Source organism: Littorina saxatilis, linkage group LG1 (genome assembly GCF_037325665.1).
Source record: "Littorina saxatilis isolate snail1 linkage group LG1, US_GU_Lsax_2.0, whole genome shotgun sequence".
Taxonomy (NCBI): domain Eukaryota; kingdom Metazoa; phylum Mollusca; class Gastropoda; order Littorinimorpha; family Littorinidae; genus Littorina; species Littorina saxatilis.
In genome coordinates this window covers 11046087-11061114 of record NC_090245.1, presented here as the reverse complement: position 1 = coordinate 11061114, position 15028 = coordinate 11046087, and the positions used below count along the sequence as shown (strand labels likewise).

At 42.2% G+C, this 15028-nt stretch overlaps 2 protein-coding genes across 4 annotated transcripts; one reads left to right on the top strand and one right to left on the bottom strand.

The window, feature by feature from the left end:
- Positions 1-545: 545 nt before the first annotated feature.
- LOC138961570 (EKC/KEOPS complex subunit TP53RK-like) lies at positions 546-3482 on the bottom strand. Its single transcript, XM_070333234.1, has 2 exons — positions 3181-3482; positions 546-1614 (listed from the first exon to the last, which is right to left on the bottom strand). Exons 1-2 carry the CDS (start codon positions 3362-3364, stop codon positions 1073-1075), a joined length of 726 nt encoding a protein of 241 aa, XP_070189335.1. The 5' UTR covers positions 3365-3482; the 3' UTR covers positions 546-1072.
- Positions 3483-3662: 180 nt separating this feature from the next.
- Positions 3663-14434, top strand: LOC138961527 (ganglioside-induced differentiation-associated protein 1-like). 3 transcript variants are annotated; one of them, XR_011454218.1, is made up of 6 exons: positions 3663-3884; positions 4508-4700; positions 5668-5838; positions 11968-12168; positions 13076-13553; positions 13701-14434. XR_011454218.1 is itself a non-coding variant. In XM_070333186.1 (5 exons), exons 1-5 carry the CDS (start codon positions 3744-3746, stop codon positions 13387-13389), a joined length of 1020 nt encoding a protein of 339 aa, XP_070189287.1. In that variant the 5' UTR covers positions 3663-3743; the 3' UTR covers positions 13390-14434. The 3 variants fall into 3 exon arrangements, 1 of the variants encoding a protein (XP_070189287.1); XR_011454217.1 differs by having other exon boundaries at positions 13620-14434; XM_070333186.1 differs by having other exon boundaries at positions 13076-14434.
- The last annotated feature ends 594 nt before the right edge of the window (positions 14435-15028 follow it).

Sequence of the window (15028 nt, the reverse complement as noted above, 5' to 3'; positions counted from 1 at the left end):
GTACACATGCCTAAGAGACAGTAAACATTGTGACCTATCTTAGCAGTTTCAAAGAAATATCAGTACACACACAAGAGCAAAGTAAATGTCTCTTTTATTCTATTTTGTTATAAATTAATGTATCGATTGAACAGTGGATTTTCCTTCTTTGACTTTGAGCCATGTGACATCCGAATCAGACAAAAATTCTTATTTAGATGGCCAGCCGAGACTGCAAAATGTGTGCGTTCAATCATAACAACTAAAAGGAATTCTAACCAGAATCGATCGATACATAAGTGTTATTTGTATTTTTGACCAAAATATGACATTTTACACAGATCTCGACAGTCATTGTTCACCTCGACCGCTAGCGCAGTCTCAGAGGAACACTGACTGTCTTGATCTGTGTAAAATGTCATATTTTGGCCAAAATGACAAATAACGTATAAACTATAATGCATGCGTGTGTACGCGTGGAGCACCTGAAAACAGGAGCATGAAAATTTCAAATCAGATGCGCAACAAAACAGTCTTGCAAATCACAAGGGAAAAACTGAAAGCTCTTTTCCTTATTTAACGAACAGGGCATTTTATTTAGAACATGTTTTAAAGGCTGCCATATTCGTAGCGTTCATTAATTAATTCATATTGTTTACATGTGCCAATAATGTTATAAAACTGTACCTAAGGGGATATAATAACGATTGGCTGTAGCTTTCGAACACAGAAAAAATTATTTCAGTATTGCAAAGTGGTGTTGATTGTGTCGAATGTAAACAGAACCGTCTCAAACGCCATCTTTGGTTTACGAAACGTCACAAAGTGACGTCAACGGTCTAAAAATAGCCCAAGTCCTGGAGAACTGTTGCTAAACAATGCAATAAAGAATTAATTATTTCTCGTAATTGGTAAGGACTTCAAACCTAAAACTTTGCAGGAAGCTTAATTTATACATCCCCGCAACGATGGGAAAAGCCCTGGAAGTAATTAAACTAATTACATAGGACTATGTCAGCCTTTAACATTATACAGCAAAGCAAAGATGATGGGTAAGCTGTGTGGGAGACACGCATAAACAGCAACATTCAAACTACCCAACCATCGTCCTCTTCCGCCCTCTTAATCGCACCTCGTCCAGTTTTTTAACCACCTCAGCAGCCCCGCGTGGATTGTTCTTCTTGTAACTCATCAGTATGGCTTCAAAAACATGGTCGGTATTGGGGTGGGTGCTAAGCAACGCTCGCTCAAGCACGTACAAATCCACCCCCTTATCCTCAGGGGTACCTTCCAACGCCGTGAGTCCAAAGTCTATCAACACAACTTCAAGGTCCTGGATGTTTTTCTGCAAAATGTCTGCAGGTGTGAATTTCTCTGTAGATTGAGCGTCGCCCTGGAATTTCTGTGCCAGCAGCATGTTAGAGGTGGTGAGGTCTCCGTGGATGATGTTGGATTGGTGAGCTTTGCCGATGATTTGACCAATCTGCTCGGCAAGTGCAAGAAGGGGGCAGTCTCCTGCTTGATTCTGCTGTACGTCGGCGATGAATTCTCGCACTGTAATGGAAGGTTCGACATACTCCATGTAGATGCTGTTGGTTTCCATGTCCACCATGAAAATTGTTGGGGTTTTGATGCCTGAAACAGAACATCAACAAAGTAAAATAAGATTCATGAAGAACATGTACGTAAAAAAATGCTATAATACATGCAAAATTGTAAATATTATATTGAACTTTAACCCTTGCGCTGAGGTAACTTGCTTTAACAACAACAAAAAACAACAACACGTTTTTGAACAACAACAACAACAAAAATACAACATTTAGTCAAGCTCAGTCGAACTGACAGAATGAAACTGAACGTATTGCATTTTTTCCGCAAGACCGTACACTCGTAGCATAGTCTGTCCACCGCTCGGGGCAAAGGCAGTGAAATTAACAATCCAGAAAAGTGCAGTAGCGGTTGCGCTGAGGAGGATAGCACGCTTTTCTATATATATCTCTATTCTTTTTAACTCTCTGAACGTGTTTTTAATCCAAACATATCATATCTATATGTTTTTGGAATCAGGAACGGACAAGGAATAAGATGAAATTGTTTTTAAATCGATTTCGGAAATTTAATTTTACTTTAATCATAAGTTTTATATTTTTAATTTTCAGAGCTTGTTTTTAATCCGAATATAACATATTTATATGTTTTTGGAATCAGAACATGATGAAGAATACGATAAACGTAATTTTGGATTGTTTTATAAAAATATAATTTTAATTACAATTTTCAGATTTTTAATGACCAAAGTCATTTATTAATTTTTAAGCCTCCAAGCTGAAATGCAATACCAAAGTTCGGCCTTCGTCGAAGATTGCTTGGCCAAAATTTCAATCAATTTGATTAAAAAATTAGGGTGTGACAGTGCCGCCTCAACTTTTACAAAATGGCGGATATGACGTCATCAAAGACATTTATCGAACAAATGAAAAAAACGTCTGGCGATATCATACCCAGGAACTCTCATGTAAAATTTCATAAAGATCGGTCCAGTAGTAATTACTCTGAATCGCTCTACACACACACACACACACACACACACACACACACACCACGACCCTCGTCTCGATTCCCCCCTCTATGTTAAAACATTTAGTCAAAACAACAACAACAACAACAAAAATTACGAAGGATTGTGTTCACAGTTAAAACATTAGGCCCCCCCCAAAAAATTGTCTGTTTCTGGTCACCCGACCGACCCTAAATTTCGGCGCCGACCCTAAACTTTTTTTTTCCAAACTCAAAAAATTTCTTCTTTTTTTTGGTGGTAAAGGACAGGGTGAGAAAATGAACAACAAAAAACGTGTGAAAACGAAAGTCCGCTGACGATTTGTAAATGTGTTGAGTGTATTGTCTCTATGTATAGTGAATCCAGTCTCTTTGCGCGATTTTTAAAGTTAGTTTTATTGGCCTACATTTGGGGTAAAAAAAATTTTTAAAAAATCCCTACCTACCGACCCTATTTTTTTTAGCCATGTTACCAGAAACAGACAATTTTTTTTTTTTTGGCCTTATTAAAAATGAAAACAGTCCCTTCCCTTGGGATGCCTGTTGACATCTTGCATGCATTAAATGCTTGCTTCAATGCGTGAAACTATGCTAAAGCTTACACACAGTAATTCTTAGCAAAGAAGACTGATGTTATATTACCGTTTGTGCGGCAGCGGAGCATTGCCCGTACTTCAGACTTGATTCTTTGGGTTGTCAAAGACTTGTCCAGTACAGCATGCCGGTATTGTTTCCTGAACCGTTCCTTCACAAGGCAGGGCTTGCCATAGAATGTACACCTCTCTAGCTTTGCCTCTGCACCTTGCTTGAAAAACGTACGTTGCATCGTGCGGCCTAACTATGCACACCTTTACTATCCGAACTTCGCTTTTTTTAGTTCAGCTTTCTCGAGTTCGCATGAGATCAGAAGGAAGTCGCCATGCTGGTGCAAGGGAGGCTTTCTGAAGAGATGCACATTGATAAAAGCTTTAAGTATTATAAAAGAGATGCAATCAGATTTGTACTATGTAAAGAATTAGACTAAAAATGCTTTTTAAATAGTCATGCACTAATTTAGTATTCTTACTTCACGAACTCTGAACGTATATTTGATACCAGTTTATCGGTCGGTTTTGACGTTTTCGAAGGGGCACTACTCTGTACAAATTGCTGCAGAGTGCAAGTGGCTGCTGCACACGCTGGCAAGCAGACAATCTGACTTCAAGATGTCTGAGGCGGGCGATGCTGCTGTTGCTGCCAAGAGCGCAGATGCAAGTGCAACATCCGCTGCTGCGGGAAAGAATGGCAACGGAAATGGACAAGAAGTCACCCTTTACTACTTCCCCACTTCGTTTTCATCACAAAAGGTGAGAAAGGCAGTCTAGCACTGCATGACCTTTGCTGTCATTTAGAATTTACAGTTCTGGCATCCTTTGAAGATGTCATTTGTTTTGCGTTAGGTAACAGAGTGTAGTTGTTTGTTGTTGTATTTGTTATTGTTTTCTTGTGTGTGTGTGCATGTCAAATCATAGTTTTCTGCTCTTCCTTGTAAAAGTGAAAAGATGTGTGCATTGCATCGTGCAGTATGTACTGAGGTGAACCGACTTGCAGGTTTTTTTTCAGTTTTGTGTGCTTTTAACAGTCAGTCAATTTTTGGATCTGTCACGACCTCATTTTTGAATCAGATTTTGGTCAAACATTCTTTTACTCAGTCCGGAATATGAGATAGCGTTTAATTTAGGAAGCTTAAAACTAAAAGTGTATTAAATAATTCGTTTTTTTTTAATTAGAACTGGGATTAATATCAAAATAGTTATAACAGATTAAATAATGATTGCATTGTATTCTTGTATATTTCCTAAATCCTGAAATATATATGCATATGTTGTATTTGAATTGAAAACAAGATAAAACAAATACTGAAATAGGCAGTGACAATAATACTAACAAGCTATAATCTCATGAGAAATGTGGTTGTTTATCATTTCAGGTTTTGTTTGCTGCATACGAGAAAGACCTGCAGTTCAAGCCTCGCCTTGTGAGCCTCTTCCATGGACAGCATATGGAGCCATGGTACGTCAAGTTGAACCCGGAGGGTACGCATGTACCGGTATTGGTGCACGGTGACAAGGTGCTTAACAACCCAGAGGAAATTATTAACTACATTGACGAAATTGGTTCAGGTGAGATTTGAAGAGATTCAGCTTTTGATTTCTGTTGTTGTCTCATGTAGTGTTATCTTGAAAAAAAAGCCTGCAGTTCTAAAAAGAAACTTTTGTCTTTACCATTATAAGTCTGCTCGCATGTATGCACAGCTTCTGTGTGCTTGTATTTCTGAACACTAGAAGCAGAAGATAAAATGATATCTTCATTTTTTTAATTTTTGTGTGTGTATACTTTTACAAAGCAGATTATAGTGAAGCACAGCATTGAACCTGTGTAGCGCCTGCCTTATCTGATGGCAGTGATGGAGTTGCTTCCCTTAGTCCATGTGGGAACTAGCATTGTCATTTTTACTTTTAGTTGAATGAATCTACATACATGTTCTTTTGACATGATATATTCTGTCAGTCATGTAATTCTCTTTTACAAAAACTACAAAACCACTATACACTCCTTGATTTTGTTTTGATGGATTTTTATTTTTTCTTTGATGTGAACAGACGTGAGTTTTGAGCTACTTCATTGCATGCACAGTGGTTGGTTCCTGTCTCTGTTCATTCTTGGTTTATCAGCTGAATTATCATTCTTTCTTTGGGATGTCTACTTTTGCTTATTTACTGATACATTTATGTCACAAAAACTTGGAATCTTATAAGATGGAAGATTTTCTGGAGATAACATAGCTTCAGTCTAAGATGAACTAATGACTCAGCAGCCCTTTCTAATTTTTTGTAAGACCCCCCCCCAATTTAAGTCTTCCTTCATTTTAAGACCCTGTTTTCTTCGACTTTCTGTTCATAACCTCTATACATTTATTCGCATTTTAAGACTCAGATTTTTGTTAGGTCTGATAAACTAAGGGAAGTAAGCACTCGAAATGCATACTACATGTGTAATACTAATAGAGTAAGTGAGAGTTATATTTTTTGGAGGCCTCAAAGGGGAGGTTCCACTTTAGTTTTTCTTTTATTTCTTTCCGTCTTACAGGTAGCCCGTTGGTACCAGACATAGAAACAGCGTACGGCCAGTCGGTGCAGGCAGCGCGTGAACAGCTGAACTGCATTCCTGTGGACGTCATTACGTACGGCGCAGTGTTCCATCCCCACCTGTCTGCCGCTGGCTGTCGTCTGCCCACCGCTGTACAGCGCAGCATGCGAGGTGAGGAAGTACTTGTGGGTTGGTTGGATGGACGGATGGTGTCTTGTTTGTTTGCCATGTTCGTTGCTTGTGTGGTTGTGTTGGTAATCAATTCCTTGTTTATTTACAGTGTTGATTGATAGGCAAATGGGATGAGTGGTCTGGTTCAAACTGCTTCAATAAAAAGCTTTGGTAGTGAAGTGAAACTTTTTATTTAGATTACTATTCCTATTACTAGTCAAAATGCTTCCTCCCATGACACTTGACATGTGAGTGGTTGTGCATGAGGGTTGGCGACAACACTTATGATAACTACGAGGGCCAACTGAGAAGTACCGGGCCCGACCAGGAAAGAATTGACTTAGACATTCAAAACTTGGCATAAATTGAGAAAGGTTCTTTTGAAGACTACCGTACTTTCCGGGTCATAAGGCGCAACTTTTTTCCTCGAGTTCGACCCCTGCGTCTTGTATAACGAAGCGTCTAATCCGTGTATGAAATACGAAAAAAATCAAAGAGACCGCCTGAGTACCAGTCAAACAACTTGTGATAATGCATGTTTCAGCTACTAGGTACTGCCCTGCGTTTGATCTGGCCGCACACACAGAGCACACAGATTTCCACTCTGTTAAACTCGGTCACTGACCGGTCACTGACCCCGGTGCAGGAAGTGTTTCCTCTCTCAGATATGACAGGGGAACCACCTCTCATGGCAAAAACTGGGTCATTGACCCCTGGGAAGAAGGTCGTGTCTATAAACAAGGCCACCCAGCTATCACAATGCCTTTGATCTGGCCGCACACACAGAGCACACATATTTTCCCTCAGTTAAAGTCGGTCACTGACCGGTCACTGACCCCGGTGCAGGAAGTGTTTCCTCTCTCAGATATGACAGGGGAACCACCTCTCATGGCAAAAACTGGGTCATTTTGGTGCGCCCTATCGGCCCCCTGCGTCCAATGGGTGACTGGATTACAATTTTTTGAGTCACTTGAGAAAAAGTGACTCTATGTAATCGGTCAGTGTTAGTCTGTCCGGCCGGCCGTCCGTAGACACCACCTTAACGTTGGACTTTTCTCGGAAACTATCAAAGCGATCGGGCTCATATTTTGTTTACTCGTGACCTCCAATGACCTCTACACTTTAACGATGGTTTCGTTGACCTTTGACCTTTTTCAAGGTCACAGGTCAGCGTCAAAGGAAAAATTAGACATTTTATATCTTTGACAAAGTTCATCGGATGTGATTGAAACTTTGTAGGATTATTCTTTACATCAAAGTATTTACATCTGTAGCCTTTTACGAACGTTATCAGAAAAACAAGGGAGATAACTAGCCTTTTCTGTTCGGCAACACACAACTTAACGTTGGGCTTTTCTCGGAAACTATAAAAGTGACCGGGCTCAAATTTTATGTGAACGTGACTCATTGTGTTGTGAATAGCAATTTCTTCCTGTCCATCTGATGCCTCATATAATATTCAGAACTGCGAAAGTGACTCGATCGAGCGTTTGCTCTTCTTGTTTTAAAAAGAAGGGGGTGCGTCTTGTATAACGAAGCGCCTTGTCACCCGGAAAGTACGGTACATACAAAATAATACGTATTTTCACCGGTTAGTTTGTGTGCCTTGGTTTCTCAAATTACCATACCCCACTGTTAACCCCACATTCTACAAAACTAACAAAACTCAGTGATCCAATATTTGCAAAAAAACATATTTAGCCAACTGGAAATTCATAATGACCTGACGTAAACGTTAGGCAGGGATCCCCCTTCAGTGACCACAGTAATAAGGTGGTCAGCGGAATTCAGGCTTGGAAGGAAAACCGTTTAAGATAATATGTAAATGCTGTGGAAAACCAACAACGGTCACAACTCGAGAAACCGTTGATGCTGTCTGCGTGCTGGTAATGCAAAATTAACCAATGGGCACCTATTACATTGCTGATACACTTGGCATCTCACATGAAAGAGTTTGGAGTATTCTGTACAGAAAACATTTCATGAAGACAATTTAAGGAAGGTAGGTCCTCAAACTTTACACCAGAACAGAAGCACTTCAGAATGAACACGGCATGCGACATTTTACGGTTATTTGAGGCAGATCGAGAGGGCTTTATGTCCCGATGTGTTTCTGATGATGAGACTAGGATACATCACTTTCAGCCTGAAACCAATCAACCGTTCATGCAGTAGGGGCATCAAGGTTATACCCACCTAAAGAAGGTCAGGGTCATTTTCCCTTAAAAAGGTGATGGCATCAATTGTATTGGACGCAGAGGGGTATTTCCTGTTGGGCTTAGTTCCAAAAGATGAGACAGTAACCGGTGAATTCTATTTCATACTTCCGAGTCAACTAAGAGAGCATATCAAGGATAAGCACCGAGGAATGCTCCGGAAAGGGATGTTGCTCTGTTAAGACAACGACTCTGCCCGACAGTCCTTGGTTTCCATGGCAACAAATCATTAATGCGGCTTGGAGATCGTTAACCATCCGCCGTATTCGCCAGATATGCCATCTTCAAACCATCATATGTTTACAAACATGAAGAAGTACCTCAGGGTTGAGCACTACGAAACGGACAATGACGTCATGACTGCTTTTGAGGACTTCCAACGGTTGCAATACAAAGGCTACCCCCCGCGGGTTAGGGGGAAGAATTTACCCGATGCTCCCCAGCATGTCGTAAGAGGCGACTAACGGATTCTGTTTCTCCATTTACCCTTGTTAAGTGTTTCTTGTATAGAATATAGTCAATGTTTGTAAAGATTTTAGTCAAGCAGTATGTAAGAAATGTTAAGTCCTTTGTACTGGAAACTTGCATTCTCCCAGTAAGGTAAAATATTGTACTATGTTGCAAGCCCCTGGAGCAATTTTTTGATTAGTGCTTTTGTGAGCAAGAAACAAGTGGCTCTATCCCATCTCCCCCCCTTTCCCCGTCGCGATATAACCTTTGTGGTTGAAAACGACGTTAAACACCAAATAAAGAAAGAAATACAAAGGCTTCTGCAGCAACAGCAATAAGGATCTAAGGCACAGATGAAACACGTGTGTGGAGGTCCGGAGGGACAATGTTGAAATGTAAACTTTTTCTAGACTCGTAAGTCAACCCCTTCCTGGTCGGGCCCGATACTTATCAGTTGACCCTTGTATAACGTATCTTTCACACCTGTGTGTATTATGTAAAAGAAGTCCAGGGATGACCAGCAAATACTTGCCTCGTTTGTTGGAACTGACCACATTATGTTCATGTTGAACTAATTCAGTGTTTAAACTAGTTAAAGTTCAAGCGTTCAAAGTAATTACTACATGTAATATGTTGTTATGTTAACAGTCTCGAAGCACATGTACTTCGGAATACTTTTAATTTGTTGTGAAAACATGCAGACAACTGCGTTTTAACTTAATACAGTGGTTTGAAAGTCGGTGAGTCAATGCAAAAGGGTGAAGCTTAAGGTAAGTTTGCAGCAGATGGCACACACGTACAGACCCATGAATGTAGGATAAACAGAATACTACATGGTTTACTGTGTTATGCTAGGCTTACGCTTTCACTCGCATTTCAATATTTAAAACAACAACTCTTGTAAACCTGGGCTGAGTTGTACGAAGCGAAACTGGGTCCCAACCATCTGGGCAAGAGGTGCATGAAGCGAAACTGGGTCCCACCCAGCTGGGCAAGAGGTGCATGAAGCAAAACTGGGTCCCACCCAGCTGGGCAAGAGGTGCATGAAGCGAAACTGGGTCCCACCCAGATGGGCAAGAACAAGCTGCATGGTCTGATTGGTTGAATTTACAACAAATCAAAACAAATCTCAAATTCAATCAAACTGACCCCACAGCTGCATACCGTCTATTTGAGTGGCATCCAGGTTCACCTATTGCACCTCAGTCCTGGTATCACACAGCAAGCAGTGAAGAATTCTCTCTCTTTCTCTCTGTCTCTCCTCTCTCTCTCTCTCTCTCTGTCTCTCTCTCTCTGTCTCTCTCCCTCTGTCTCTCTCCCTCTCTCTCCCTCTCTGTCTCTCTCTCTCCCTCTGTCTCCCTCCCTCTGTCTCCCTCCCTCTCTATCCCCTCTCTCTCTCTCCCTCCCTCTCTCCCCTCCCTCTCTCCCCTTCCTCTCTCCCTCTCTCTCTCTCTCCCTCTCTCTCTCTCTCTCTCTCTCTCTCTCTCTCTCTCTCTCTCTCTCTCTCTCTCTCTCTCTCTCTCTCTCTCTCTCTCTCCAACACATGAATTTACTCAAGTTAATTTGCATGCACATACTGAACTCAGCTCAGTGACACACACTTACAAACATAAACACTCATAATTATATATATATTTGCGTGCATGCCTGCACACAATTATATACAGGTATGTATGCACAGGCACGCACCCTCTCATCTCAATTCTCTTCCCTGAAAATATGATGTAACAAGTCGCGTAAGGCGAAAATACAACATTTAGTCAAGTAGCTGTCGAACTCACAGAATGAAACTGAACGCAATGCAACGCAGCAAGACCGTATACTCGTAGCATCGTCAGTCCACCGCTCATGGCAAAGGCAGTGAAATTGACAAGAAGAGCGGGGTAGTAGTTGTGCTGAGAAGGATAGCACGCTTTGCTGTACCTTTCTTCGTTTTAACTTTCTGAGCGTATTTTCAATCCAAACATATCATATCTATATGTTTTTGGAATCAGGAACCGACAAGGAATAAGATGAAAGTGTTTTTAAATTGATTTCGAAAATTTAATTTTGATCATAATTTTTATATTTTTAATTTTCAGAGCTTTTTTTTAATCCAAATATAACATATTTATATGTTTTTGGAATCAGAAAATGATGGAGAATAAGATGAACGTAAATTTGGATCGTTTTATAAAAAAAATAATTTTTTTACAATTTTCAGATTTTTAATGATCAAAGTCATCAATTAATTTTTAAGCCACCAAGCTGAAATGCAATACCGAAGTCCGGGCTTCGTCGGAGATTACTTGACCAAAATTTCAACCAATTTGGTTGAAAAATGAGAGCGTGACAGTGCCGCCTCAACTTTCACGAAAAGCCGGATATGACGCCATCAAAGACATTTATCAAAAAAATGAAAAAAACGTCTGAGGATATCATACCCAGGAACTCTCATGTCAAATTTCATAAAGATCGGTCCAGTAGTTTAGTCTGAATCGCTCTACACACACACACAGACACACACACATACACCACGACCCTCGTCTCGATTCCCCCCTCTATGTTAAAACATTTAGTCAAAAAAAAGAGAATCCTCCGCCAGGAAAAAAAGTTCACCTTTATATTTTCTTACAAAGGTCTCTGCATGGATACAAAGCAAGTCAAATATAAGGAAGGAAAACATAGTTGCACTCCGCTGCTGTAAATCTTTTCACGAGCATTTGGACTGTGCAGATTTTTTCTTAACAATTTTCAGGTAAAAAGGCAACCAATGTAAACATGGATGTAAGTGTGTTGTGTCTGTCTGACTGTCTGTCTGTCTGTCTGTCTTGTCTGTCTGTGGTCAGCATAGCTCAGTGATAGCAAGAGAATAAAACAAGATACTGTGCATACACACTGCAAAGACCACACATATGTCCACATTTGAGAGGGGGGGGGGGGGGGGGGGGAGGTTCCACTGTACTATTATTCCACTGTACAACTACTAGACATAAAGAGCACTGAATGCGTTGGTCTGTCTGTGGTTTTATACAGTTAGGTCCAGCCAGCCAGACCTGGGATACACTCATATTGACGTAAGCCAGGCAGCAAGGCAAATTGCTGCCATTATGGAGCAAGCCACCAGACTTCCCATTAGCGTTTATTTATTATGTATGAAGTCCTGTTACTGGATCTTGGGCTGAACTCTGTGTGGGGGTTGCACACACTAGCATGAGATAAAGCGTTGGGTCGTTTGGGGTGTATGTGTGTGAGAATGGGAGGGGGGGTCCTCGGGGGGTGGGGGGGGGGATGTACAACGTTTGGTGTTGTTTCATTACTATCTCTCTCTATATCTGTGTCTGTATCTCTAAGATTCTCTCTCTCTCTCTCTCTCTCTCTCTCTCTCTCTCTCTCTCTCTCTCTCTCTCTCTCTCTCTCTCTCTCTCTATTTTCTCCTCTTAGCAGTGACTGGTTTCACATTCAGCATGCCATCTGTTCACAGAAAACTTTGCCAAGAGACTGCAGTATCTTACCCACAAGGCCACGCTGCACCCTGACCTGCGCGACGGCTACCTGTCCAAGTCACAGATTGCTGCTCAGAAGTATGACATCATCACTGATGAGGATAAGGTCAAAGGTCAGCTCGGGCAGCTGGACCCATTGTTCCGAGACATGGAACAACTTCTTGCCGTTTCACAGTCAGGTGAGATATTTTTATCAAAATTTCAGACGCCTGAAAATGTCAGTTGTTGGAGTACAGTGGGACTCCCTTCCCCTTTTAAGATCTAAAAAAATCTGAGAAAATCGGGTCTTAAAAACGAGGGAGTCGTAAAATGGGGGAACATTTACAGAGGTTCTGAACACAAAGTCTGAGAAAACAAGGTCTTAAAAACGAGGGAGTCTTAAATTGGGGGGTCTTAAAAGGGGGGTTCCACTGTAACAGAAACCGGCACGGTTGGCCTAGTGGTAAGGCGTCCGCTCCGTGATCGGGAGGTCGTGGGTTCGAACCCCGGCCGGGTCATACCTAAGACTTTAAAATTGGCAATCTAGTGGCTGCTCCGCCTGGCGTCTGGCATTATGGGGTTAGTGCTAGGACTGGTTGGTCCGGTGTCAGAATAATGTGACTGGGCGAGACATGAAGCCTGTGCTGCGACTTCTGTCTTGTGTGTGGCGCACGTTTTGCGTCAAAGCAGCACCGCCCTGATATGGCCCTTCGTGGTCGGCTGGGCGTTAAGCAAGCAAACAAACAAACAAACTACAGCAGAAGGATGAGAGTGGACACTGACTTTATTTTTCTCCTTCAATAACTGCATGCGCTAGGCCAAAGTGTCTGATATTTCAGTTAAGAACGTGCAATTTTTCCATAAATTTATAATTTTCTATAAATTCCAAAGCCCCAGGATCCATTCTTGAGATTCCTGAAGATCCTTTAAGAATGTTGTTGTTGTTGTTAATGTAGAGAAGATGCATTTGAAGTCCTTCAGTTGGGGTTTATGCCTACCATATATATATATATATATATATATATATATGTGTGTATCAGTTGTAATGGGTCACTTGGCCTATACAGTAAACTTTCTAAGTTCTGAGTCCTCATTTTATCTGTGCAGACAAGGGCGGTGATCGTTGGCTGTTTGGCGCCGACTTCACCGCAGCGGACATCACCTTCGCCATCCTTCTTCACCGCCTGGCGCTACTGGGGCTGGACGCCCGCTACTTCCCCACCAAGACCTGCCCCCACATCCACCGCTACCTGCAGCAGCTGCAGCGACGCGCCACCTTCCTGTGCATCCAGAAAGAGGTGGCAGGGCTCAGGCTAACGCTGCTGTGGGAGGACCTCAAAGCTTCCTCCCCCTACATGATGGCCGCCGCTGGGCTTGGCCTGGCTGCTGGGCTGGCTTATTTGCTGGCTCGCAAGAACTGAAACTGAATCTGAAAACAGAGTGTGGCTTGGCTGCCGGGCTGGATTATTAGCTGGCTCGCAAGAACTGAAACTGAACCCTGAGGGTTATTTTACCGCTGAAAACCGAGTGTGGCTTGGCTGGGTTATTTGCTGGCCTGCAAGCAGAACTGAAACTGAACCCTGCAGTTTACTTTCCCACTTAAAACAGCGTGCGGCTTGGCCTGCAAGCAGAACTGAAACTGAACCCTGAGGTTTACTTTCCCACTTAAAACAGCGTGCGGCTTGGCTGGGTTATTTCTGGCCTGCAAGCAGAACTGAAACTGAACCCTGAGGTTTACTTTCCCACTTAAAACAGCGTGCGGCTTGGCTGGGTTATTTGCTGTCCTGCAAGCAGAACTGAAACTGAACCTTTACCATTGAAAACAGAGTGTGGCTGCCTTCATGGCTGGATGGAACATTGGCATACACCTAAACGACCACTCATAAGACATTTGAGTGTACCTGGGAGTTCTAGTCTACAAAAGAAGAAGGAGAAGAAAGAAATGCGCAGGTGCTATGGTTTTTGCTTAGTGAAGACCTCAAAAAGGCCATATGTCCTGTATCCTCTAATCTCGGGAACTTGTTTTCTGCCAAAATGTGTAAAACTCGGGGGATGAGACTCATGTTGTTGCAAGGAGAATTCTCAGGGTTGACTAGTCGCTTCCTCTGATCTTGCAGAACTTTTTTGCTTGCAAACTTGATGACACTTATTGATGGGATAGGTGGTGCCACAGGAGCATGTGTATGTGTCTTGTTGCACAGAGTGAGACCTGTGATTTGTGTTCTCGGTGCTAGCTGGCATTTCTGCTCTGAAACCGTGTCACAACAAAAGGCTTTAAGGACTGTCTGCCCCATGTGGTCTGTGCTACTTGTTGATTTTTTGTTTTGTGTGTGTGTGGTTTTCTGTTGGAGGTGTGTTTGCTCAGAAGCCCTTTTAAGCAGGAAAAGTTCAGACTTGTTGCTGTGAAGAGTGTAAATATTGCTGGCTGTTAATGTCGGTGGTTTCTAGAATGGACTTGGCCACTTCCCCGTTGTTTTTGATCTTGCTGTTGTGTGCATGTCGTTGTTTTTTTTGTGTCTTAGAAAAAGGGGGGGGAGGTGTAGTGGAAAGAGGTGTGCTTCAGCGTGCAGTCAGCAGAGTTGCTGTAGAAAATGTTGGCTCCAAGACACGGCATGGTTGTGTTTTTCAGGCCTCAAAGTTGATCCAGACCACAGATTTTATCCATTGAACCAGGTTCTAAATCTTTAGCAGCGTCATCAAGAAGCATTTCCTCTGAAAAGCCAATCCACAGCCTAAATCTCTCAAAGATTCCATTTATTAGGCATAAAGGCATTAATTATTGATGGACTTCTGCCGGGCCCAGTGGCGTGGTGGTAAGACGTCGGCCTCTTAATCGGGAGGTCGTGAGTTCGAATCCCGGTCGCTGCCGCCTGGTGGGTTAAGAGTGGAGACTTTTCCGATCTCCCAGGTCAACTTATGTGCAGACCTGCTAGTGACTTAACCCTCTTCGTGTGTACATGCAAGCACAAGGCCAAGTGCGCACGGAAAAGATCCTGTAATCCATGTCGGAGTTTGGTGGGTTATGGAAACACGAAAATACCCAGCATGCCTACTCAACGA

Bases quoted from the DNA above. Each gene is read 5' to 3' on its own strand.
- LOC138961570 (XM_070333234.1), bottom strand. From the start codon at position 3,364: ATGCAACGTACGTTTTTCAAGCAAGGTGCAGAGGCAAAGCTAGAGAGG. The intron at 1,615-3,180 runs GTAATATAACAT...GTTCTGTTTCAG, and splicing joins GCTCCGCTGCCGCACAAACG to GCATCAAAACCCCAACAATT.
- LOC138961527 (XM_070333186.1), top strand. From the start codon at position 3,744: ATGTCTGAGGCGGGCGATGCTGCTGTTGCTGCCAAGAGCGCAGATGCA. The intron at 3,885-4,507 runs GTGAGAAAGGCA...TTATCATTTCAG, and splicing joins CTTCGTTTTCATCACAAAAG to GTTTTGTTTGCTGCATACGA. The intron at 12,169-13,075 runs GTGAGATATTTT...TTATCTGTGCAG, and splicing joins TCTTGCCGTTTCACAGTCAG to ACAAGGGCGGTGATCGTTGG.